The following is a 22,264-nucleotide window of genomic DNA, read 5'->3' as shown; positions in this document are numbered from 1 at the left end:
GAGTGTCCTTTGCCCGATACAGATCAGATCTCCATACTTCGAATTTGCAATAAACTCCCCAATATATTTCAAAACCGCGCTTGTAGTTTTTACTCGAAGGTAGTTTTTTAAGTTATATGAAAGCTATGATCGAAAATGAACAAAGTCACAAAAAATCAAATTCCATTCATGGCAATGTATTCTAGAATTTAATTTTTGTCTCGTACTAAAATAAAAAGAATCATATAACACAAAGTTATTAAAGATATTTTTGGAATTATCTTTTAACCCAAAATCGATCGTACTTTTCATGTAGTAAATATTTAATGTTTTCCTGTTCATCGACATGGAGTATCATAGGATTCTTCTAGCAGTTTCATAGGCAGGGCAATTATTATGTCTGTGTATATTCGGGCCTGCCAGCTGACACACCGATCTGATCGGGCCTGGTTCTGGTGCTGGTGCTGGCACACGTGTTCATTTGCCAGGCATGCGCGCGATTTCGGCGCTCAATTGGGATTTGTAAGCCGAGCTCCGTCTGTGTATCCTTGTCGGCCTCACACCTCATTTCCCCAGGTTGCGGCAGGCAACCCTTTCCAGCGATCCTTTTGGGGATCCGACTGACTGTGTATGGCCGTGTCCTTTAAGCGGCTTATCCTGCTGTTGCCGTTTTTGGTGTCTGCTCTTTCGCTCCTGCACTCGTGCTTAACGGAAGTCAAACAGTAACTGCAGCCACGGGCATGGACCTGAGCCGAGTGGTTCTGCTTCCTTGAAAAAAACCCCAACCGTAAAAGAAACAGCTATACAAAAAAATATACCAAGTAATATGGACAAACTGAACGAGGAAGAGGAAAAGGAAGCGTATAGCGGAGAGCGGACCCGAAGAGCGAGCGTAGGCAATCCAATTTTTGAAGTCAAAAGTGGCACCAGATGACGGCGTGCGCCGCACGTTTGTTCTGAGTCTTAGCCTCAGCCAGAGCGTCCCAGAAGCAGCAGCAGCAGCATGAGCAGGAGCAGGAGCAGGAGAACATAGTAGCATATGTTGCACTTTGGCTTGAGTGTGCGGTGGGCTATCTATCTCGCTTTGGCCGCCAGGGTCTTGTCCTTTTTCGGTGGCTTTCACTCGCACGCCACGCGGCGTGCTCTTCCTTCTCCTTCTCGTCCTGAAGACAGCAAATAATAATAATAATGATAATTCCCTATTGTGTGTGCAAGGCGCGCCAGTTGGCTCGCAGGCGGAGAGCCGTGCCTCAAGCAGTAGACCATCCCAACTGCTAGATATCCGGCGGCCTAAGAACGGCCGACATAAGGCACCGCCGCCGCGTCTAGTCTAGTTACAGTTACCCGAAAGTTCCTCGTCGGTAGCAGTTTTTGGGAACTGAACGAACCCACGACGCAATTAAAGCCGCATCAATCAAAATTAAAGAAAATCGGGCAGCGATTTTTAAACGCGATCTAGACACGTTATAAGAAGTCTTAAGACAGCGTCGATTTTTAAAGAATCATTCCACTTCCACTAGCATGTGCCAATATTTCTCTCAAGGTAAAAGTTATTATATTCGTATTAATACATTGTTCCAAAAGAGGAAATAATAGTCGTTTCAAGTAAGCAATGCTGTTTTTGACTGTAGAAATATTATAAAATACATTGATACAACTAAAAAAAATTCTACATTTTGAGTAACATAAAAGCATTTCGACAGTGTAGCTATCGATTTCGCAGTTCTATCAAGAACCGCTCATCTTTGGCCGTAGCTTCACAACAATTTCCAGCGGATTGAGGTTCGATTTAGTTTCCAGAAAATTATTGAACAGCAAAGAACAAACAATGCCCATCGATACGGGGGAGATAATAAAGGCTCTGGCTATTTTGGCTGATCGTCGCAACATTCAAGTGACATTCAAAGAGACCGCAAAGGGAGCGGCCCTCTGTGCAGCTGGTGCATTGATTGGCGGACTCTTGATGGGGTCCCGTGGCCTAGCTGTTGGTGGGGCTATTGGTAGTCTCGCAGCCTACGGATTGACCGAAGGTGAGTAACTCTTCTTTAAGTGCACTTTTGCTATCTCCTAATGGTGTGTCTTATCTTTTTCAAGGAAAGTTCAAGTCTTTACGCGAAATTATCATGGACGATTTGACGGAAAGCCAGCGCATAGAACTGGAGCAGCATGTGATCAATGCTGTTGCCAATGTAGGCTACGAGGATGTCCTGAGTATTGGCGCCCTAATCATGAGTAATAGACGTGTACAAGATATTGCAATGAACGTGCTCAAATCGTTCGCCAGCGAGCAACTGGGATTGAGCATCGTTAACTGATTATCTCTGCACCCGTAGCCATGCGGTGCAAACAAATAAAAGCCTTTATCTTTTTGTAAACCTGACCAGCAGTTGAATCCAGTTTATGTATCATCTGAAGCGGAAGTTTGTTTAAAACAATTATTCTATTTGCAGTGTTCTTTGGTCGTGGACACCGTAGCTCCTTGCATCTTAATACGATTTTTGCTGACAGTGAATCAAATACTTTTATCTTATCTAAATATAATTTGCGCTCAATAGTTCTGAGATCAAAAACTACAATTATCGCTCATTTATGCTTACACTTGTATTTTTCTGCTATCTTATTCGAGTCTGTGTCTTCGGGCTCCAAAAGGCAAGAGTCGCGCGCCTAGCGTCACCAAGACTCAGTCAGAGATCTAGTAACATCAACAGATGTTGGAGTATCACAGAATTTGTGCAACAACAGCAATAACAGCAACAGCAGCGATCATCATCATCACCAGCAACAACTGTTACAAGCAGTAAAAATAAGATAAAATTCAGACTCTTAGGGAAATTGCGCCAAAGAGCCGAAATAAAAAGAGTCGTAGACATTTTTCGTTGCCCCGTCTACACTGTAAACAATTCGGTGGACGCTGGGCCAACGTGCAAGAACGTGCTTGGCTCTAACTAGATGTGAAATTCGGCTCAGTGTGCGAGGGGCAGGTCAAAATAATTTGGCTCACTGCGGAAAAGGAGGGACATGGCTAGGGGAACTGGCAGACAAGCGATACGACAACCTCTCTTCTCTTCATCCCTACATACATTCGTATATATAGTATAGTATCTCTTTCTATGGCCAGCTGTTGCTCGAGTTGTTTGGTCTTCCGTTGGGTATCATCATCGTGTGGCTGCCACGTGTCGTTGGCAAGTCCATTGGGCAATTGGTCGATCGAACAATGGCATGGCCAATTAGTATGCATGCGAGTTTGAAAAGTGAACTTAACCTGCGACTAGCCGCAAAATTACCCAAAATACTCGTATGAAAAATGCATACAAAGCATTCGGCATATGCAGATACAATACGTATCACATGCAGCATACAGCAGCAGCTGTAAAATCAATCAAAAAGTTGTCAAATAAATGTCATGCATAAGCAATACATATGTGAGCAGGATATGGCGAGTCCTCGCCCTCCTGTGGGTGCATAAATTTGCCCTTCTATATTTCCTTCTCCTTATACCCAAACTCATATACATTGCTCAAAGCGCTTCACAGTTGGCCCGCTCGTCGCTGAGCAACTGACGGATCTGTTGGACGACTGAGTCGCTGCACTGTTGCGCCTGCGCCACTTGCTCCTCCGATAGCTGTCGCGTGCGGACCAGGAGTAGGGATGCGTTGTGCAGAGTCTGTGCCATTCCCTTGTTGATCTCGACCATGCCGTTGATGAAGCAGTTGTTGCCGCCGGCAAATCCCAGCGGATTGAGTGGAGCCAGCTCCGTCGATTGCCCCAGCAGCTGGCAGAGGGACGGTAACTGGGCGATCTGCTGGACGAATCCTTGCACATTGGTGAGCGACTGCTGGCCTTCCTGCCGGAAGCTGTCTACCAGGCTGCCCAATCCGAAAGTGCAGGCCCCCAACTGATCCGTAATGTTGGCCGTGAGCTCGTCCAGATTCCAGGCCGGATTGCAGGTGGGGTTTCCCACCAGCAGCTGGTTGGTCTCGTATATGGCATCGCTCAGCTGGGCCATGGCATCGGTGGTCAATACCTCCAGATTGCCCGTTATATCCTGCACTGTGCGCTCCATTTTGGACTGCAGCTGGCCGGTCGTCTCATCGCTCACATTGATGGCAATCTCGGCCAGATTGTTCACCACCATGGTAATGGGTCCATAGTTCGTGGTCTCGGTCTCTGTGTGGGTCTCATTTTGGACCACTGTCTCTGCTTGGATCGACTAAAAGAGTGATTTAGTGTTGAGAAAACGATTATATATCATCAGTGCGGCTATTACTCACAGACAAACTTAGGAGAAGACAAATTATTCCAATGGTATTCATAATGATGTTTTCGGTCTATTGTTCCTGGGTCTTTGATTTTCTTGGTATATATAGTCGTTCACATTGGAATCTCTAGCGATAAGGCAAGCCATTACTGAATAGACATTCATATGTCATTTGTCTAATGAAAGACACCATCCACATAAGGTGCCAAACATAATTATACGACACTTTGGATTTGTTGTGGTGCCTAATTTTATAAATATTTGGAAAATTATTCACAGAATTCATAAATGTTGTATAGACTCGAAAGGGTAAAATCAAGTCGATAAGGCCATGTTCAACTGTCTCTTATTTTTAAAGCAATTTCAGCAACATTTTCCACATTTCCACACATTTCGTTTTGTATTTATTAATCATTTTCTTCAAGGAATGGAATGAATCTTTTCTCGAAAAGCCTCGCATAGTCTGACTCATCATGATGTTTTCCCATACATTGACATTGGAATCTGCCGCGATAAGGATTGACAACTGAACATTAGCTTAATGAAAGATAACGTCATCTGGTTTTTTTGACTAGTGAATACTTGTTTACACTTGCACTCCATTTTCGAAGGGAAATCGAAGGTGGTTTTTCTTCGCAAATACATTGTTCCGCATGTGATTGCTTTTAACAGGGGGTTTCCACGCGAATCAAGCTCGAACATCAATGGAATACCTGGAGCCAAACTAAAAAACATACGCTCTTACATAGTGGAGAGACCTTCTACTGAAGTGCTAGGAACCTAATGAAACAACGTATCTTTTAGCTCAAATCGTATATCAGTTGCATGATGAGGTTTGTAAGGAGTACACTGCTGCTTCTGAGCTTTCTTTGGGTAATACTTACAATGTTAAGCATAAAACGATTATCAACAAATAACTATTACAGGTGGAGAGTAAGAGCAGAAGGATTTGGGACAAGCAGGGGCCGCTCTACGAGTCTACGAAGCTACTGATAGCCGAGGAAAGCTTTAGGGCCGATCAACTATGGAATGACACGCATCACGCGATCTACGCACACGCCGAGCAAGTGCAGCAGGCAAAGGACACCCTAGACACTAAACAGCAGCAAGTGAGTGCGCGGCTAGAGGACTTCTTTGACCACCAATACACTGTGGAGTGGGGCTCCTGCTTCAAGCAACACGAGCGCGAAGTAGCCCACTTCAATAGGGAACTGATTGACAAGTATAGCATCTGCCGGCAATCTCTGGATAGCGTAATGGAACACTTCGAGCAGGAGGTTGTGCGGGAGGCCAACTTTCTGAATGTGGCCGCACAGAAGATTTCGGATCTATCGAAGATTTGTCAGATCTGGCAGCTGAAGCAATCCTCCTTTAACCATGCCGGCGTGCTGCTCTGCACCGTGGCCGGCATTGGAGGCATCAATCAACGCATGGCCTCCAGTCTGGAGCTTTGCTGGGACATTCTGCTGCAGTTGTCGCTAGAGGAACTGGACACACCCAGTTGCACTGCCTATCACCAGCTGAAGATGCAGTTCGATGTGGTCTATGCCGGTATCGAATCCTGTGTTATGGAGTGAGGAAGAATAAACTATGCTGCACTAAATCTTAAGAACCCTCAGAACTTTCGCACTCTCTCATGGTAAACCATTCACGAAAAGCTCTTTACAAATTGTTTACTTTGCCCCATGGAGGGGTTATATATAGCGTTATGAATGAGATAAGGAGCGATTAGTAGTCTCCAATCAGCACTTATGAAAATCCAATGGGGTATCTCTGATGGTATTTTACGAGCTATAGTTGTGCCGATAGCAGATCTGACCGACCAACTGCTCCACAGTTAGATTTCACCGCTTGGCCGGGAAAAATGTTGCCTAAAGTATCTCTGCTCTTGCTGAGCTGTGTGCTCCTGAGTGCCTACGCGAGTGGCCACCAGGAGCTGGACAACCTGCTAATGCAGCAGCAGAAGGACTTGCAGCTGTCCAGCCCTGAGGTCGAGACTCTGCGCCCCCTCTATCGCGAGCTCCAATCCCAGCACGACTATCTGTACAGCCTGAAGCTACAGCAAGGAGATGGAAGTGCTCAGAGCGAGGCGGGGACCGAGCCGCAAATGGATGCCAGCTACCTCCAGGTGTTCGAGGAGTTCCGCAGTCAGTTCGCGATCTATGTGGATGAAAAGCCAAAGATTGTCTACGACACCTCGCTGCCCACGGTGGAAGAACTGATTGGAAAACCCGGTCCGGACTTGACCAAAGAACAGCAAGCGGAGTTTAAAGATCTGCGGGACATCTTACAAGACGTGATCGACGAGGCTCAGGAGGGGATAGATGATCTGGTGATGCGCGCCATTGATCTGGAGACCAATCTGCTGACTATTAACAAGCCAAAGATTGTCACGGCTGCGATTGGAGGCCTGGGATTTATGTCCAAGTACTGGGGTTTTGCAGAGATGGCCGCATACTGCAGCTACTCGCATGTGCCCCAGTTCCAGCAGGCTCTGCAGGCCGTCAGCGATGGCGTCGACTGCTACACCTACACCACGGGGCTGGTGCTGCGCATCCAGCACGAGACGGTGGCCTCCGTAAAGGAAATCCGGCAGAGTATCCGTGGCTTGGTGAACATTTACAAGAAGATTGCCGCCAAGCAGACAACCATGGGAAGGATACTCTCGGGCACCATTAATGCCCTGAGTGCGATCCGTCGTGTCCATGACATCATCGCCGTTGGCATCGAGGGCTATGGCAAGCTGAACAACGAGCTACCAGGAGCCGCCCTCAAGTCGGCCCAGTGTGGCGTGGAGTTTGTCAACAGCATTCCACAAATGATAGAGACGGCACAGAACCTGACCGCTTGTATCGTTTACGTGGATACGGACAAGCCGAGCTACGAGTTTACCCTACCGGAAGAGGATCGTTATTGGAACACGGGCGCAGAGCCTCCAGAAATACCCCATGAGAATAATGTGGATGAGGATGATGAAGACGAGGATTTGGACAATGTGGATGACTATGTGGATCACAGGTAGTGGAGGTGCGTGCGGATATCGGCGATGCCCCTCGCTGTCGCGATCGATAAGCCAATTATGGTTAACCGGAATAAACTTGAGATTGATAAAGCGCGACACCGATCGATATGATTAAAATATACTTCGAGCAAATGTCAGAAAGTGTGTGTTTATTTCTTGGTTCCAATGGACTGGCAAGGAAGCCACGGATTTCATTGGATTTCAACGTTTTTCATTGAGGATCAATTACTCAATGCTTTGATGCCACATACCACGTTATTACAGTTGACTCTATGACTAGATTTGTGGTATCAACAGCACATTAACTGATACGTTCTTGATACGCAAAATAGTATTTAATCTATGACTAGATTCTGGACTTCTGACTTGTGACTAGACATCGCTCTCCTTGAGCTGCCGTACATATTGCTCACTCAGAGACTTGTTCAATCCATCGAGATTGACATGCATATCGAACGGAGGTCCAGCCGCCTGGGGAGTACTCTGTGACTTGTGCACATTCCTGGCGGTTGGACTGGGTGGTGGTTTCTCAATTCCGTAGGCCTGGGGTATAGCAATCACGTCGGCCATCAACGTTTGGCGACAGAGGGCCGAGAGGGCACTGCCAGTGGTGGGGGAGGCAGATGACTCCTTGGATTTCTTGCCTCCGCGCCGCAACTTAGAGGTGAGTGTGGCGAAGCCAAGTTTGCTGGAGATCTTTGCACTCCGACTGACGGAACGCGGCAGGCTATCGTAGGCACTGGAGGTACCGGCACTCTCCTGATCGGTGGATACTTCCTGTTGGTACTGTTGCTGTTGTGGCTCCAAACTTCTGGCAGCTTCTTCAGCTCCTCCTCGGATGCTGCCAGCACTGATGCTCTTGTGAAGCGGAACCGCATCGCTTCCAGCCGTGGGTGTGGGTGGCTCCTGCCGTGGCGTTACCGGAGCGCTCTGCAGGAACTGCGCCTTTGCCAACTGTAGGCGGATAGCTCGCTCCGAGAGGGGAGTGACCGGCCGATCGGGCGGAAGTATCTGTGGTGGGGGGAACTCAAAGTGCTTGGACTTGGTGGGGGTCAACGAAGGGGTGGTCTTGCCCTCCAGCTTGCGCTGAATGCGCGGCAGTGTGTTATCCTCGCGGTTGGGCAGAGTCAGTGGAGGGTGAACCTTGGAGAAGGTCGAACCGGAGCTGGTCTTGGCGATCTTGTGCTCAATGTTGTTGCTGACGGTTGCGCTGTGTGACTTGTGCAGCGAGTTCTTCTTGTAAAGGTGCGCCCTTCGCGGCGGCACGGGAGGATTGGGCAGCTCCATTGGCATCCGCTTGGCCGCCGGCTGGGACAGCCTCTGGATGCTGTCACTAGCCAGCGGGGGACGGACCAGGAGTGACCCCTGACGCAGGCCTTCGCTGCTCTGGCACTTGCGCAGCTCTACTTTGGGCCGATGTGGCGCCAGTCTCTCCAGGCTGATGGATTTGTACAGACTGAGTGGGCGTGGCTGATTCTTGGATCTCACTAACTTCTCGGGCTTCTCCTCGACGCTATGCGTGGGGCTGTCTAGCTCCTTTTCGATGAGTGCTATGCCCTCGGATGCACTGGGCTCCATAATCGTGGTGAAGATCTTTCGCTTGGTCTTCACAAAGACATTGGCATTGTATGTTCGGGCATGAGGCTCTGGCAGCGGAGGTGGTACAAATCCGCCCAGCTTCATGGGTGGAGTTGCAGCAGCAGCAGGTGCTGCAGTAGGAGCCGGAGCGGATGCGGGGGCAATGCACTGACTCTGTTCGATAAGTTCACCGGGCTTCACCTTGAGCGAGCCGTAGATTACATCATCTGTGGCATTGGCGGTATCTAACTCATTCGGGGCCGTTGTCGTGAAGGAACCCAGCCGGAAATCATCGTCCAAGGAGCGCTGTTTCACCCGAAAGTTCTTGCGGCGCAACCGACGTGGGGTCTCCAGCACGCTATGCGTATCCGCATCGCTGCTGTCGCTCTCCGTCTTGCTGTTCTGCCGGGATCCCATCTTGCGCAGGCGTACCACCTTCTTCTTGGCCGCATTTGCAGTGACACTGACGTTGGCGTTGGCGTTGGCGTTGACATTGGCATTGGCCATTCCCATGTTGGAGCGACAAAGGGTGCCCGTTGTAGTGCTTGTCTCAGTCTCGTGCTCCATAGGCGAGGCCGCACTGTGATCCGTGAGCGCCAATTGATCTCGGCTGGAATTGTCGCAGGTGGCATACGCGGAGCTGCTCTCCAGCTGCTGTCCATCTTCGCTCGTAATGTTGATATCCGGCACAATGTCGCGCGGATAACGATTTGTGCCGCCCTCTGGAATGCAGGGAGATTCGAATGAATGGATGATTCTAAAGGAATACAAATTCTGCCTACGTATGCTTAGTTTCAGGCACTGCAGGGATTCGAGCAGCCCTTGCAACTCCTCCTGGTATTCCTGTGTCCGCTCCTCCATTGTCTCCTGACAGCAAGCCTCATCCAGTGGTGACTTTTGGCTCTGGAATGTAGAAACACACTGAATGTGTGCTCTGGATAGGAAGTTCTGATTCACTTACCAGCTCAGCCAGGCGCCCCAGCTCGCTCTGAACATCGGATATGGCGTTCAGTACAGTCGCCTTCATCAGGTTATTGGAGTAGTACGGATAAATGCTGCGAATGCTGAGTAAAACGGCCTGACACTCCCGCATCGAGCTCTGCTCCAGCAGGTCGGGCGACGCATTCTTTAGATGGCCAAACAGTTCATCGGCACGTTTTACTGCACCGAGCAGTGGGGCGAGATTCGTGTGCGATTCGAAGCTCTGCACGCGGCGAGAGTTGCTGTTGGGGTATAGCAAATGAAAAGAAAATAATTTTAAAGATGGGAGTACATGGAGGGTGATATATGCCACCTACACGTAGTCATTGCACTGTACTTCCTCGTATTTGTAGATCGGGGTCTGCTGTTCCACCAGCGTGTGGGCGGTGACCAGCGGCGAGGCGGTGTCATGTATGTGCTCTTCCACTTCCACCATCACTGCCTCGGGTTCGTCGTACCTCTTACACTCGTGATCCGTGAGGGCATCGGTGCTGTCCTCGATCTCCTGCAGATGATCGTTGACGTCATTCAGCGACAGCGAGGAGGCCTGCTGCGAGATGGCCGGCCCTTGGATACAATTTGGCGACACACTGTCCAGCGAAAGGGATCGGCTAAGAGTGGGCGAGTGCTCAGCAGTAGCTAATGGAGGGTTAAATATAAGATTTAAATTCATCCGAAGAGTATATGCACCAACCTTTGTTGCACTCCTTGTTGATGCGCCGTACATCTATGGGACAGTAGCCGGGATGGAGCAGGGCAAAAGTAGATGCCTCCGGTCCAATGCCTCTGGCCTTCTCCCATTCGTATAGCTTCCGCGTGAACTTTCTCGAGATGCCTTCAAATTTCATCACCTCGCCGTCCGAGGTTTTCACCTCGATCTTCTTGGAGGTGTGATCGGGTGCCACGATGGCCTTAAGGCGCGACAATCTGCGTGGTAAACGTTTAAGATCAATTTGAATGCAAGGAAACGATCTCAAAGATTTCAACGAACTTCTCCTTGTCGTGCGGCTTGTGCTTGTACCAGCGATCGTCATCTGATCCACGGCGAGTAGACTGACTGTGCTTAGAGCTGCGCTTGAGGGAATCGTTATCGGAATTTATGCCACCCCCAGGAGTGCACTTCAAGCGGTTCCATTGCTCTGAAGAAAACGTGTAAATGGTATTAAATTGGTGGATCTGGAGAGGGCTACATCCAAGTTGAGACTCACCCAACTTTTTCTGAAACTTTTCAGGCAAATCCTTTTGATCCGGCAGAGCACTCAGACCCTGTCCCTCCAGCTTCATCTGCCCCATGCTCCACAGATTCCAGTCGATTTTGGGTTTCACCTCGCCACTCTGGCTCCTGGCCGTGGGGCTGGCTGCCGGTGGTTCGTTGGTGGCATAGGGGCCGGCACAGCTCTGCTGCTTTGCTCGCCATTTGTGCAGCTTCTTCTTGAACTGCGGTGTGAGGTTCTGCTCCAGCTGCTCGGTGGACATGAGATCACTATGCAATAGCTGTGTGGGTGAATGCTCGTCGCTGCTGCGCTTGCCACTGCCTCCGCCAGTGGCTCCACTGCACAGTTTGACACCTGAAATGGGGGAAGAGTATGAGTCTCCTGTTTGCATTGGGATGGAGAGCTCGGGATCCTACTGCGATTACTGGCGCTGGAGCGCTCAAACTCGCATTGCTTTCGCTTAAAATCCAAATCTAGTTTGAGTACGAGAAGTTGATAATGTTGAAATATCTCGCCGTCTTCAGTACCTGGGAAATTCTTACGATTTGGCGTTGTCGGCTCTGAGAAGTCACCGCTGGACAGATCCTCGCTCTCTGCAAGAAACGAGGAGAATTAGTTCTAGGTATTAGAAGTCCTTGATTGGACACTCACCGAATTCACCAAAGAAATCCGAGTGTCTGGAGGGACTACTGGGCACCGACGAGTTGCCTGGCGAGTGAACACGCCGCATCCGAGGCATGGTCTGACTGCTCACCATATCCTTGGGACTTTTGAGTGGCGAATGGAGCTGGGGCAGATCGCTGCAGACCTGATTGAGGTTCAGCGGACTCGGGGGCAATTTCTGGCGTCGGCTTGTGGTGGACTTGATCTCTGCCACATGATCCTCGGGCAACACCTCAAAGTCAGAGAATGCTTTTGAGCGACGCAACGACTTGCTGGATGAGGATTTGGTGGGCAGTGCGGCGGCAGCCTTAATACTATCCAGGCGCTCATCGGTGGCCGATTTTCGGAGCTCCACCTCAAAGTTTGAGGCCCGCGAGTCACAGCGTGTGTCGCTCTTGGAGGAGTCGCGGCCTGAAATGGGATTTTTTTTAAAAGCTGTCTTTCAAAGATCATCTTCAAGGGAATTACGAATGTTTTGACGTAGACCAGCCTCGAGGTCATCCATGGAACTGGCCGAGCTGATGGTTCCGGGAGTCCCTCCCGTATCGCTCATAAAGTGTCCTGACGAGGAGCTTATAACGCTGTCAGCAGAGCTGCTGCCACCTGCCTGGCTAATCGGAACCTTGAGGTACCTGCAATATTGTGTGAACAGAACCTAGAATCGAGTCTTTGAAGATCCACACATGACCATACCTCTCCACTTCGTGGTTCAGCGGCACAAGGACATTCGACTCTGGGGCTCCTCCCGAACCAGAGGGTGGAACATTGGCTCTTTCCCATTTGAATGCCGCCTTCACTTTTGTCCATTTTGATACCTTGGACTTGTTGTCGCTGTAGGTGCTCTGGCGTCGTAGGAGGTACGGACGCGAGGAGTTCGTCTTCATTGGACGCTCGCCTTTCATGAACATATTGATTTCCTCATCCATCATGGATTTGCTGCGCTCGCGTATGCTGTGGATTAAATTAAAATTAATAAATTAAAATTTATCTTCTGGAATCCAATGTGCAACACCTACCGCTTGAATTTTCCCTGCTTGAATGGTGGCACTATCTCAGTGCCCATCAGTGACTCCAGGTAGGTGAGGGAGTGTTCCAGCTCGTACTCCGTGTCTGTGGTGCTGGTCTTTTGGGGATGCCTTGGGACTGCTTTGGGTACTGCTGCTTCACTTGTCGTTGCTTGCTCCGCCTCCTTCTCCCCCGCCTCGTTGTCGATGATGGTGGCCAGTTTCTGCTCCAGGAATCCCTCCAGCAGCGCATACGTGCGTGTCAGTTCGTCCATGGCCTCAATGGCTGAGTTTAAGCGAGTCTTTAGCGGCTCAATGGTGCCTCGATCGGCACGATACGGCTGACAGAAGAAGCACGTGTGCTTTCCATGCTCGCACACTGGCAGATCCTTGGCCTCACGCCGCTCAAAGTTGGGTGAGGCGGAGAGGTTACGGGCACGAGAGGCAACGGCGGGAAACTGGAAGATGTTCTCCTCGGCGCGACCGCACATGGCTGGCGGTGCCGTGGGCAAGGACTCGTAGTGTAGGACATTGGTTTTCTGGCGGGATCGACGTGGCTTGGGCGGTGGTTGCAGGGGATACATTGGTTGCTGCTGCGATGTTGCTGGTGGTCCCTGGTCCAGATCCATTCTGAGGTGCGTATTTGGGAAATGATCAATCGGATCGGATCTGAGATCTGTTTGTTTACTCTGCCAGATACGCCACTAAAAACGCACACAAGACGAGAAAAACCGAGAATTATCAAAATCGGGAGATTGTTTATAAAAGAGGAAGACAAATGTAGAACGTCTGCCGCCCAGCACAAACACACACACACACATTAGACACACATACACACACACAGAGAGATCGTTTGGGTGGTTTATGTGGATGTGAAAATGTCTTAAAGTGTTACGAATAAAATCCACGAAAATGTAAACAATAATTTCGAAACGAAAAATCCAATTCAGCACGTTTCTTCACATGTGCAAAAGTTTTGAATATTTTTCTAAAAATATTCACGCGTGTGGTCACTTAAACGGAACGGAAAACCAATCTCGAATGCACTCCGGCCGTGCTTCGGCTATATGTACGTACATAAGTGCTTTGCTTTGCTGCCCCAAAGCGGGATGGGATCCAAAATCGATCGACAGGCTGCCGCTTGCCGCCGCAGATGAACAAATAAAATCACGTTAAATAGAAACGCTGCCGCAAACTATTTTTAAAACGCTGACACTCTTTTGTTTGCCTCCCCCATGGCGATCGCGTTCGCGTCCGAGCACCGTCCATCCCATCCCCTGGCACTCCCCACACCACACTGTGAAGTACGCACACTTCCTTTCTTTCAATTTTAGGTTACACAAAATTCATATTTCCAATTTATGCGAAAGTGCACGCACCCGACTGGTCGGGGGATGGGGTGGCGTAGATCATGTGTATCTGTGTCCGCCTCTGTCTGTTTGTATATACTTCTTCTTTCACGAAGGCCCCCATCCAATTACTTTCACTAGGCGTTTCGCCACTCTTTCAGAATTTAAATCGAAAATGTTGCCACACATTGAATACACATTTTTCGTTTTCCTTCTTGGCCGAGACAAGGGAGATCGCCCCACTTGCACGAAGTTGTACAATGATGCTATATCTAGTATTTGTTTGAAAGAAAAACAATAACAAATTATTACTTGCACTTTTCTTATGCACACAATCGCCCGCCTCCACCGCAGAAATTTCTTTTGTCGGCTTTAGGTGTTTTTTTCACGTATTTCCCCTGCGAGCAAATTTTGAATCCGTGCCGTGCCGCTCGTCGGTCAAAGCTATTCTGAGGAATGCTTTTTGTACGCTTCGGAAAAGTCGGAAAATGTGAGATTTATTTTTAGAGAGAAACCACAGTCGTTCTCTTTGCAAAAGTTCAATACAATACACTTCTCTCTTAGCATGCTGCAGTTGTTTTCCAACATTCTTTCACGTATTGCTTTTGATATTTGATTCAATATTTGAAGTTAACACTCGTTGCTTTCGTTTTATAACGACCATTTTCCACAATCGTGCAGTAACACTCTTTTTGAATTTTCGGCGCAAGTATCGCTTCAAACCATCAAACTATCGCCAGCTGACATGTATATCGATACACGTAAACTAATATCGGAGGCGGCGAGGTTATGCAAAAGCAAAAATTCTCTGGTAAACTGTTTTAAATTGGATAATTCTGAGAGAAATGCAGTCGATTTTGTCGTCAATGCGAGCCCTGGCCTTGCGCCAGCCCACGGGCGATGCCATACGGCGCCTGCACCTGACGGCCATCAGCGAAGCGGCTCGGAAAGGCACCAGGGAGAAGGCCCGCAAGAAGAAGGTTAAAGTGGAAGTCAAGAAGGTGGGATTTATTCCACACAATCAACGCGACAAGAAGTGAGTTGGGACAATAGCCATTCCACTCGGAGATTAATTCATCCATCCTCTTCTCAGAGTCAACGTGAAACGTGCGGACAAACATGTGGACGACTCCTGGAAGCAAGTGTCCAAAGACGATGTTTACGTGGGACGCTATTACCGCTGGCCGGTGTACAGCGTGGCCGAGGCCATACAGTGCCACCGGGAGACACATCATCCGAGCATGTACAATGTGCCCAACGCCCCCCTGAATGTGGAGATTGAGCTGAACATGCAAGGCGAGAAGGCGACTCGGTTTGTGGACAACTTCCAGCGCATGGCTATGATTCCGCACAAGTTTGAGCATGGCGAGGAGCGCAAGATCATTGTTTTCACCAAGGGAAACGTGAGGAATATATTTTAACTTTGATTGGATTACTTATTGAATAATCCGTTTTTAGGACGAAATCTTAGAGGCAAGACAGGCCGGTGCTTCGCTTGTCGGTGGCGTGGAACTGATCAAAGATATAACAGGCGGCGAGCTGCTGCTATCCGACTACCAGTTCATTATTGCGCATCCCAACATTCTGCCCGAGCTAGTTGCACTGCGAGGTCTGATGAAGCGCAAATTTCCAAACCCAAAGAGCGAAACGTTAGGCGCAAATCTGGCAGAGATGATTATTAAGTTTTCCAGTGGCATTAGCTACAGTGCAACAAAGGATGAATACCAGCAGAACTTTGGACTAATCTCCGCCAGTGTGGGACCCCTGGACATGGATGCACAAAAGCTTGAGGAAAACCTCAAACATCTGCTGCAGGATATCAACACTATGCGCCCAAAGCGCGAGGGAAAGTTCATAACTCGAGTTTTGCTCAAGAGCCCGCCCAGCAGTGAGCAGCTCAAGATCGATCCTTTTGTGTATGTCCCCGAGATGTGGGACAAGAGCTCAGCGAAGGTGAAACGGGAAGAGGTTAAAAAGCAGGAGGATCCGGCGGAACCCCAAGAGGCAGTAGCGGCCAATTAATTATAAACATACATGACTATGTATTTGTATTGTTGATGATTTCGTTTGTGCATACTTTAAACTTACATCTGCTATAGAAAGTCTTCTCCAGTCTAAATAACTTTGGTGTGGGGCCATTGGGCTATTGCTAGGCCTTCTGGGTGGGTGCAGTTCGCTGCTGGTGGTGCCGGACCATCTCCAGCTGCTTCACTCGGGTGTAGGCTGCGCTGGCTACAAGCACCACTATATTCGAGGTCCACCAGAGTGCCGACCGAACGTCGTGATAATACTGGGTGGCAATTAACGTCTGAGCACAGGCCTTGGCTGTTCCCGAGATATTGTGCGTTAGCGGTGAGGTAACCTAAAATCAGGCCAGATAAGCATTTACAAGAAAGATTTGGTCTCCTCTTAGCTCCTCACCTGTATTTCCAAAGCAGTCACAAACCCGATAGCGAAGCCACAAACACCACTTAGTACCATGGCAGCCCAAAACCACGCAGCCCACAAATGCTGATAGGTTATGATGGTCTCCAGCTCGCCGTTGATGATGATCAGGGGCAGAAAGAGCAGGGTGGAGTACAGATTGTTATAGTAACTGAGGAGCCACACCTCCTGATTAACGTGAGTCAGCGACTTTTTGGTTTGGATGGAGAACATGGCCAGGGCCAGGGAGCTGAGAACTCCAAAAATGGTGCCCCGCCAGGAGAACACCGTTGTGAGGCTTTCCTGATCCACGCCCAGCCAAAAGCCAATCACTATGACGGCACAGCACATCAAGCACTTGAAGCTAGTGCGTTGGCGCAGGATAACATACGTTAACACCACACTGAACACGGTTGTCAGGGAACGTCCGATATAGTAGAAGGCTACCGTGACATAGGAGAGCGATAAGTTGTTGGCTCCGATCATCAGCGTGTACAGCACGGACAGCGGCAGAATTTTGCGGAAGGTGTCAATGTCCAGGGGATTGCCTTCGGGGAAGGTGAAAACGCTTGGGTATTTGCGGCTGAGGCGGCTCATCACAAAGCATATCCACGTGGACACCACACACTGAAACCATGACATGAACAGCGGGGCTCCTAGGTTTACTGTGTCGCTACTCAGTAAATGTTTATTCACAAACACGGTCAAGATGGAGGTGCACCTGTGGGACGGGCTCTTAACAATAGTCTACGTATTTTCCTCTTGCTGCTTACCAATACAGGGCGACCACGAAGACTATCTTGAGGTATTTGTTAACCAGCCGGTTGTGCTCTTCCAGGTTTTGATACATTTTGTGCGCGTTTTCCCCTACTTTGTGCAATACTTAAATAGTTTTCCACGTATCTTCCTATCGAACCCGGTCTATCAGCTGTTTTCACAGCAATAAATGCGAGGGTAGGTTCTAGAGATGCTCATGTTACATATGTATATGTATTTGGACAGGTAATAATTTTCCCCACTAAATATGTAATGTATAGAACAAGCTCGCCATGAATTGCAATGCTTCTATCAATTTTATTTAAACCAATTGTTGTAAGTTCACAATCATATTGTTAATGTGGTTTGCCCAACGAATGCATGCTGTTTGGGTAAAAATATATGTGTCTCTGAAATCTCATGTAAATAAATGTCTGTATTTTGTGTGTTTAGCTAGCCGCAGATCAGGCCTATTTCTCCCATTGGCGGAATTCGGTTCCTTTGGGCGGTTGCACAGACACCTTATCCTTGCCCACTTCGTTCCAGTTAGTGCTAAGCACGGTGCCGCCGGACTCTGAAAAAGATTTGTTCATGGCCTTCTGCACCTCGGGTGAGGAAGTACTGTAAATCCGCTTGAAAAGATTATTTAGAGCCGCTTCGTCCTTGGCCTCCTTTTCATCTTTCTTCTCCTCCTCGTTGACCAGCTGGTCCCAATTTTTGGTATGGAGTTTAGGCAATGCAACTGCAGCGGGAGCAGCCTTCTCCTCTAGGGTCTCCCAGCGCACGCCCGTTTCCTTGGCCAGAGTTATTTCGACCTTGGACTGATACACCTTGTGGGAGCAACGGTCCACGACAACGGGATGCAGTAGCTGGATCTCCAGCTCGTATCCATCGGCGGTCATGTGTAGTTTCTTTGACTCAATCTTGACAGCGTAGTTCTTCTCTGTGGCGTTCTTCAGCAGAACAGTGATTACCACTTTGCTCTCGGACTGGTACCAGTCGTAACGTACAGACATGTTGTCGAAGTTACTGTGAGCTCAATTTATCCAGAAATTCTGTCTTGTTTAAGGCCGAAGCCTACTTTTTATTTATTTTTTTTTTTGATGGCGATACAGGGCGATTACGAAGATTATCTTGAGGTATTTGTTAACCAGCCGGATGTGCTCTTCCAGGTTTTGATACATTTTGTGCGCGTTTTACCCTACTTTGTGCAATACTTAAATAGTTTTCCACGTATCTTCCTATCGAACCCGGTCCATCAGCTGTTTTCGCAGCAATAAATGCGAGGGTAGGTTCTAGAGATGCTCATGTTATTATTATTATTATTATTATATAAAGCTAATAAATAGTTAAAACTTAGTATTAACAAGGTATGGGGCTATAGCTGCTGAGGCCTTAAGCTCACTATAGTATTATTATACGTTTGAGAATGTATTTACTTATATACATATGTACAGGGTTGGTTCTATACGTTATTATATGTTGTGAAGGAATTATTATCTAATATACTAATTGTGTATATGTATATATATAGGGATGATAGTTTATGAGGTTATATGTAGTGAATGATTTTAGATTGGTCTAGATAGTTGAGGATTATATTTGCGTTTTTGTTGTTAGGGTTGGAGATGTATTGCATGGGGTCGGTGTTATGGAATATTGAGGATCTTTGAAGAGAGAGGGTGGGGCATGTGTATAGTATGTGTCTTATGTCTATGGTTGGGTTGTGGCACAGTGGGCATGCGTTGGAGGATGTTTTATCCATGTAGTGGGCATTGGTGAATCTTGTGTGCCCTAGTCTCAACTATTTAGGATGACTTGGTGTCTTCTGTTAAGGTTGTTTAGGTTTTTGGGGGGAGGATGAGTGGAAGATAGATTGATAACTTGTTGGTACCAGGGGGAAGTCTTAGTGAGGAGGTCTGTTTGTTTCGATAAGAGGATTTTCTTAAGGAATAGTGAGATGTCGTTAGAATTATGATTGGGGGTATATACATATGAGGGGTTGTTTGGAGGTAGTTTTGGCTGCGGTGTCAGCAATTTCGTTCCCTTTTATGCCAATGTGGCTAGGTATCCATATAATTGTTATTTTTGGGAAAAGTTTGGTGACGAGGTTACGGATTGTGGTGGGGTAGTACAAGGGGATGCTCATGTTACATATGTATATGTATTTGGACAGGTAACAATTTTCCCCACTAATTATGTAATGTATAGAAAAAGCTCGCCATGAATTGCAATGCTTCTATCAATTTTATTTAAAACAATTGTTGTTAGTTCATAATCATATTGTTAATGTGGTTTGCCCATCGCATGCATGCTGTTTGGGTAAAAATATATGTGTCTCTGAAATCTCATGTAAATAAATGTCTGTATTTTGTGTGTTTAGCTAGCCGCAGATCAGGCCTATTTCTCCCATTGGCGGAATTCGGTTCCTTGGGGCGGCTGCACAGACACCTTATCCTTGCCCACTTCGTTCCAGTTAGTGCTAAGCACGGTGCCGCCGGACTCTGAAAAAGATTTGTTCATGGCCTTCTGCACCTCGGGTGAGGAAGTGCTGTAAATCCGCTTGAAAAGATTATTTAGAGCCGCTTCGTCCTTGGCCTCCTTTTCATCTTTCTTCTCCTCCTCGTTGACCAGCTGGTCCCAATTTTTGGTATGGAGTTTAGGCAATGCAACTGCAGCGGGAGCAGCCTTCTCCTCTAGGGTCTCCCAGCGCACGCCCGTTTCCTTGGCCAGAGTTATTTCGACCTTGGACTGATACACCTTGTGGGAGCAACGGTCCACGACAACGGGATGCAGTAGCTGGATCTCCAGCTCGTATCCATCGGCGGTCATGTGTAGTTTCTTTGACTCAATCTTGACAGCGTAGTTCTTCTCTGTGGCGTTCTTCAGCAGAACAGTGATTACCACTTTGCTCTCGGACTGGTACCAGTCGTAACGTACAGACATGTTGTCGAAGTTACTGTGAGTTCAATTTATCCAGAAATTCTGTCTTGTTTACGGCCGAAGCCTACTTATTATTTATTTTTTTTTGTTTTGAGGGTTTAAGTTACCATGCTACCCGTGTAGTAGCGTGGGATTATTTGGCCGCCCGCCTTTTGAAGGTGCAAATTGCCAAGTCAAAGAATAGACTTTACATCAATTTCGTCGATGAAGTCAATTAGTGTTTGTTACGCGCTGCTGTTTTCTTTTTCAAAGAATTTGTAAATATCTTAATAATAACTTAGAGATGGAAAGTTTTGCCTTGTGTTTTATTTGGTACAATTGAAAATTACATGCGAGGCGTTTTCGATACTATCGCATGTATAACTACATGCATGTTACCATGTGTTACCACCAAGCAGTCTGTTGATTCTCTTAGCGTCACTTTAAGAATTTAGTAACCACGGTTTGGATAATGTTGAGGGGAAAAGCGAGCAGTAACCTCGGTGCTTGATACTAGCAAACTCGGCGTATTCTCTCTCCCATTCTGCTTTTAAAATTCTGTGTATTTCACACAAAGCGTCTTTAAGGTTCCATTTAACCACTGTGTATTTTCCTCGTCTGTGGGCTTCTTTGGCTGCTGCGTCAACTGAGGGATGTTAGCGTGTCCGAGAATGTAGTGAACCTCTACAGTTCTTAGATGTTGATTTTGTTGAATCTTTTCTCCGATTTTGTAGGCGATAGAGATGCGATATGTGCCGATATTAATTTTTATATTATTCCAGATGCCACATACGGTTAATAATTATTTCTCTGGACGTGGACGTGGTGGCGTCGCTCGTGGAGCCTTTGGTGTTGGCGCCAATGGACGTGGAGCATTTGGTGCTGGAGGCGCCAATGGACGTGGAGCCCGTGGACGCGGGCCCATTGCGTCCATCGTCCGTGCCATGGGGCGCCAAGCTCCACAAGTCGCTGCCCCAGGAGCTGCCCAGGAGTTGCCGCAGAAGCTGCCCCAGAAGCAGAAGCAGATGCCCCACCGATTGTACTTGTGCAATCTGCCCTATTCATAACATATAAATAAAAATCATAATAAACATACATAATGAGTAACTTTAATATTCGGCATTTTTTTTTTTTATACCCGATACTCAAAATGAGTATTGGGGTATATTAGATTTGTGGTAAAAGTGGATGTGTGTAACGTCCAGAAGGAATCGTTTCCGACCCTATAAAGTATATATATTCTTGATCAGCATCAATAGCCGAGTCGATTGAGCCCTGTCTGTCTGTCCGTCCGTCCGTCTGTCCGTCTGTCCGTCTGTCCGTCCCCTTCAGCGCCTAATGCTCAAAGACTATAAGAGCTAGAGCAACGATGTTTTGGATCCAGACTTCTGTGATATGTCACTGCTCCAAAAATATTTCAAAACTTTGCCCCGCCCACTTCCGCCCCCACAAAGGGCGAAAATCTGTGGCATCCACAATTTCGACGATACGAGAAAACTAAAAACGCAGAATCGTAGAAGATGACTATATCTTCTAGAGTGCAAAATCTGAACCAGATCGTATAATTATTACAGCCAGAATCACGAAAACAATTTCACTCTTTCTCGCTCTGTCTCACTCTAACACAGAGGTTTCATGGTCGGTTTTGCCAATTGCAAAATATGAGTTCAAGGATCTCAGAACCTATAAAAGCCAGAGCAACCAAATTTGGTATCCACACTCCTGTGATATCGGACCTTGACCGTTTCCTGTCCAAATTTCGCCACACCCCCTTCCGCCCCCGCAAAGGACGAAAATCTGAGGCAACCACAAATCTCAGAGACTATTAAGGCTAGAGTAACCAAATTTGGTGCACACACTCCTTTAAGATGTCACTATAAAACGTATATCTCAGAATTTCGCCCCACCCCCATCCGCCCCCACAAAGGACGAAAATCTGTTGCATCCACAATATTGCAGATTTGCAAAAACTAAAAACGCAGAATCATAGATAATGACCATATCTATTAGATTGCTGAATCTGGATCAGATCAGACCATTTTTTTAGCCAAAAGGAATAAATCAATTTGCAGTGGCTACGCAGCGCCCGACGTCACGCTCAGACTGATTTTCTG

At 47.6% G+C, this 22,264-nt stretch overlaps 9 protein-coding genes and 1 pseudogene across 11 annotated transcripts; 5 read left to right on the top strand and 5 right to left on the bottom strand.

The window, feature by feature from the left end:
* Positions 1-1,691: 1,691 nt before the first annotated feature.
* LOC6588298 (protein C19orf12 homolog) lies at positions 1,692-2,359 on the top strand. Its single transcript, XM_002013376.2, has 2 exons — positions 1,692-2,009; positions 2,074-2,359. The coding sequence occupies exons 1-2, from the start codon at positions 1,808-1,810 to the stop codon at positions 2,292-2,294; spliced, it is 423 nt and encodes a 140-aa protein (XP_002013412.1). The 5' UTR covers positions 1,692-1,807; the 3' UTR covers positions 2,295-2,359.
* Positions 2,360-3,398: 1,039 nt separating this feature from the next.
* LOC6588284 lies at positions 3,399-4,299 on the bottom strand. The gene is made up of 2 exons (XM_002013374.2): positions 4,251-4,299; positions 3,399-4,189 (listed from the first exon to the last, which is right to left on the bottom strand). Exons 1-2 carry the CDS (start codon positions 4,290-4,292, stop codon positions 3,497-3,499), a joined length of 735 nt encoding a protein of 244 aa, XP_002013410.2. The 5' UTR covers positions 4,293-4,299; the 3' UTR covers positions 3,399-3,496.
* A 725-nt stretch (positions 4,300-5,024) lies between these two features.
* LOC6588276 lies at positions 5,025-5,843 on the top strand. The gene is made up of 2 exons (XM_002013373.2): positions 5,025-5,110; positions 5,164-5,843. Exons 1-2 carry the CDS (start codon positions 5,063-5,065, stop codon positions 5,812-5,814), a joined length of 699 nt encoding a protein of 232 aa, XP_002013409.2. The 5' UTR covers positions 5,025-5,062; the 3' UTR covers positions 5,815-5,843.
* A 243-nt stretch (positions 5,844-6,086) lies between these two features.
* LOC6588242 lies at positions 6,087-7,396 on the top strand. Its single transcript, XM_026993967.1, has one exon. It carries the CDS (start codon positions 6,102-6,104, stop codon positions 7,257-7,259), a length of 1,158 nt encoding a protein of 385 aa, XP_026849768.1. The 5' UTR covers positions 6,087-6,101; the 3' UTR covers positions 7,260-7,396.
* LOC6588215 lies at positions 7,392-14,483 on the bottom strand. 2 transcript variants are annotated; one of them, XM_026993962.1, is made up of 14 exons: positions 14,361-14,483; positions 12,712-13,403; positions 12,389-12,646; positions 12,164-12,327; positions 11,684-12,106; positions 11,575-11,625; positions 11,449-11,505; positions 11,027-11,386; positions 10,810-10,957; positions 10,513-10,745; positions 10,136-10,457; positions 9,799-10,060; positions 9,620-9,740; positions 7,392-9,559 (listed from the first exon to the last, which is right to left on the bottom strand). In XM_026993962.1, the coding sequence occupies exons 2-14, from the start codon at positions 13,326-13,328 to the stop codon at positions 7,632-7,634; spliced, it is 4,944 nt and encodes a 1,647-aa protein (XP_026849763.1). In that variant the 5' UTR covers positions 13,329-13,403; positions 14,361-14,483; the 3' UTR covers positions 7,392-7,631. The 2 variants fall into 2 exon arrangements, with proteins under 2 accessions (XP_026849763.1, XP_026849758.1); XM_026993957.1 differs by having other exon boundaries at positions 11,449-11,625.
* Positions 14,484-14,844: 361 nt separating this feature from the next.
* Positions 14,845-16,150, top strand: LOC6588262 (39S ribosomal protein L1, mitochondrial). Its single transcript, XM_002013370.2, has 3 exons — positions 14,845-15,084; positions 15,142-15,451; positions 15,507-16,150. Exons 1-3 carry the CDS (start codon positions 14,894-14,896, stop codon positions 16,068-16,070), a joined length of 1,065 nt encoding a protein of 354 aa, XP_002013406.1. The 5' UTR covers positions 14,845-14,893; the 3' UTR covers positions 16,071-16,150.
* LOC6588263 (GDP-fucose transporter 1) lies at positions 16,067-17,385 on the bottom strand. Its single transcript, XM_002013369.2, has 3 exons — positions 17,246-17,385; positions 16,470-17,193; positions 16,067-16,410 (listed from the first exon to the last, which is right to left on the bottom strand). The coding sequence occupies exons 1-3, from the start codon at positions 17,320-17,322 to the stop codon at positions 16,198-16,200; spliced, it is 1,014 nt and encodes a 337-aa protein (XP_002013405.2). The 5' UTR covers positions 17,323-17,385; the 3' UTR covers positions 16,067-16,197.
* Positions 17,386-17,560: 175 nt separating this feature from the next.
* On the bottom strand, positions 17,561-18,362 carry LOC6588346 (annotated as a pseudogene).
* A 1,092-nt stretch (positions 18,363-19,454) lies between these two features.
* Positions 19,455-20,384, bottom strand: LOC6604232 (protein SGT1 homolog). The gene has a single exon (XM_002029117.2). The coding sequence runs from the start codon at positions 20,172-20,174 to the stop codon at positions 19,629-19,631; it is 546 nt and encodes a 181-aa protein (XP_002029153.1). The 5' UTR covers positions 20,175-20,384; the 3' UTR covers positions 19,455-19,628.
* A 30-nt stretch (positions 20,385-20,414) lies between these two features.
* On the top strand, positions 20,415-21,263 carry LOC6588389 (chromatin target of PRMT1 protein). Of its 2 annotated transcripts, none has more exons than XM_026987461.1 (2): positions 20,415-20,823; positions 20,933-21,263. In XM_026987461.1, exons 1-2 carry the CDS (start codon positions 20,804-20,806, stop codon positions 21,222-21,224), a joined length of 312 nt encoding a protein of 103 aa, XP_026843262.1. In that variant the 5' UTR covers positions 20,415-20,803; the 3' UTR covers positions 21,225-21,263. The 2 variants fall into 2 exon arrangements, with proteins under 2 accessions (XP_026843262.1, XP_002013403.2); XM_002013367.2 differs by having other exon boundaries at positions 20,418-20,880.
* The last annotated feature ends 1,001 nt before the right edge of the window (positions 21,264-22,264 follow it).

This window comes from Drosophila persimilis, unplaced genomic scaffold, assembly GCF_003286085.1.
Source record: "Drosophila persimilis strain 14011-0111.01,24,50 unplaced genomic scaffold, DperRS2 tig00000000-arrow-pilon, whole genome shotgun sequence".
Classification (NCBI taxonomy): Eukaryota; Metazoa; Arthropoda; class Insecta; order Diptera; family Drosophilidae; genus Drosophila; species Drosophila persimilis.
Note: the sequence above shows the minus strand (reverse complement) of the source record. Positions and strands in the feature narration are given on the sequence as shown.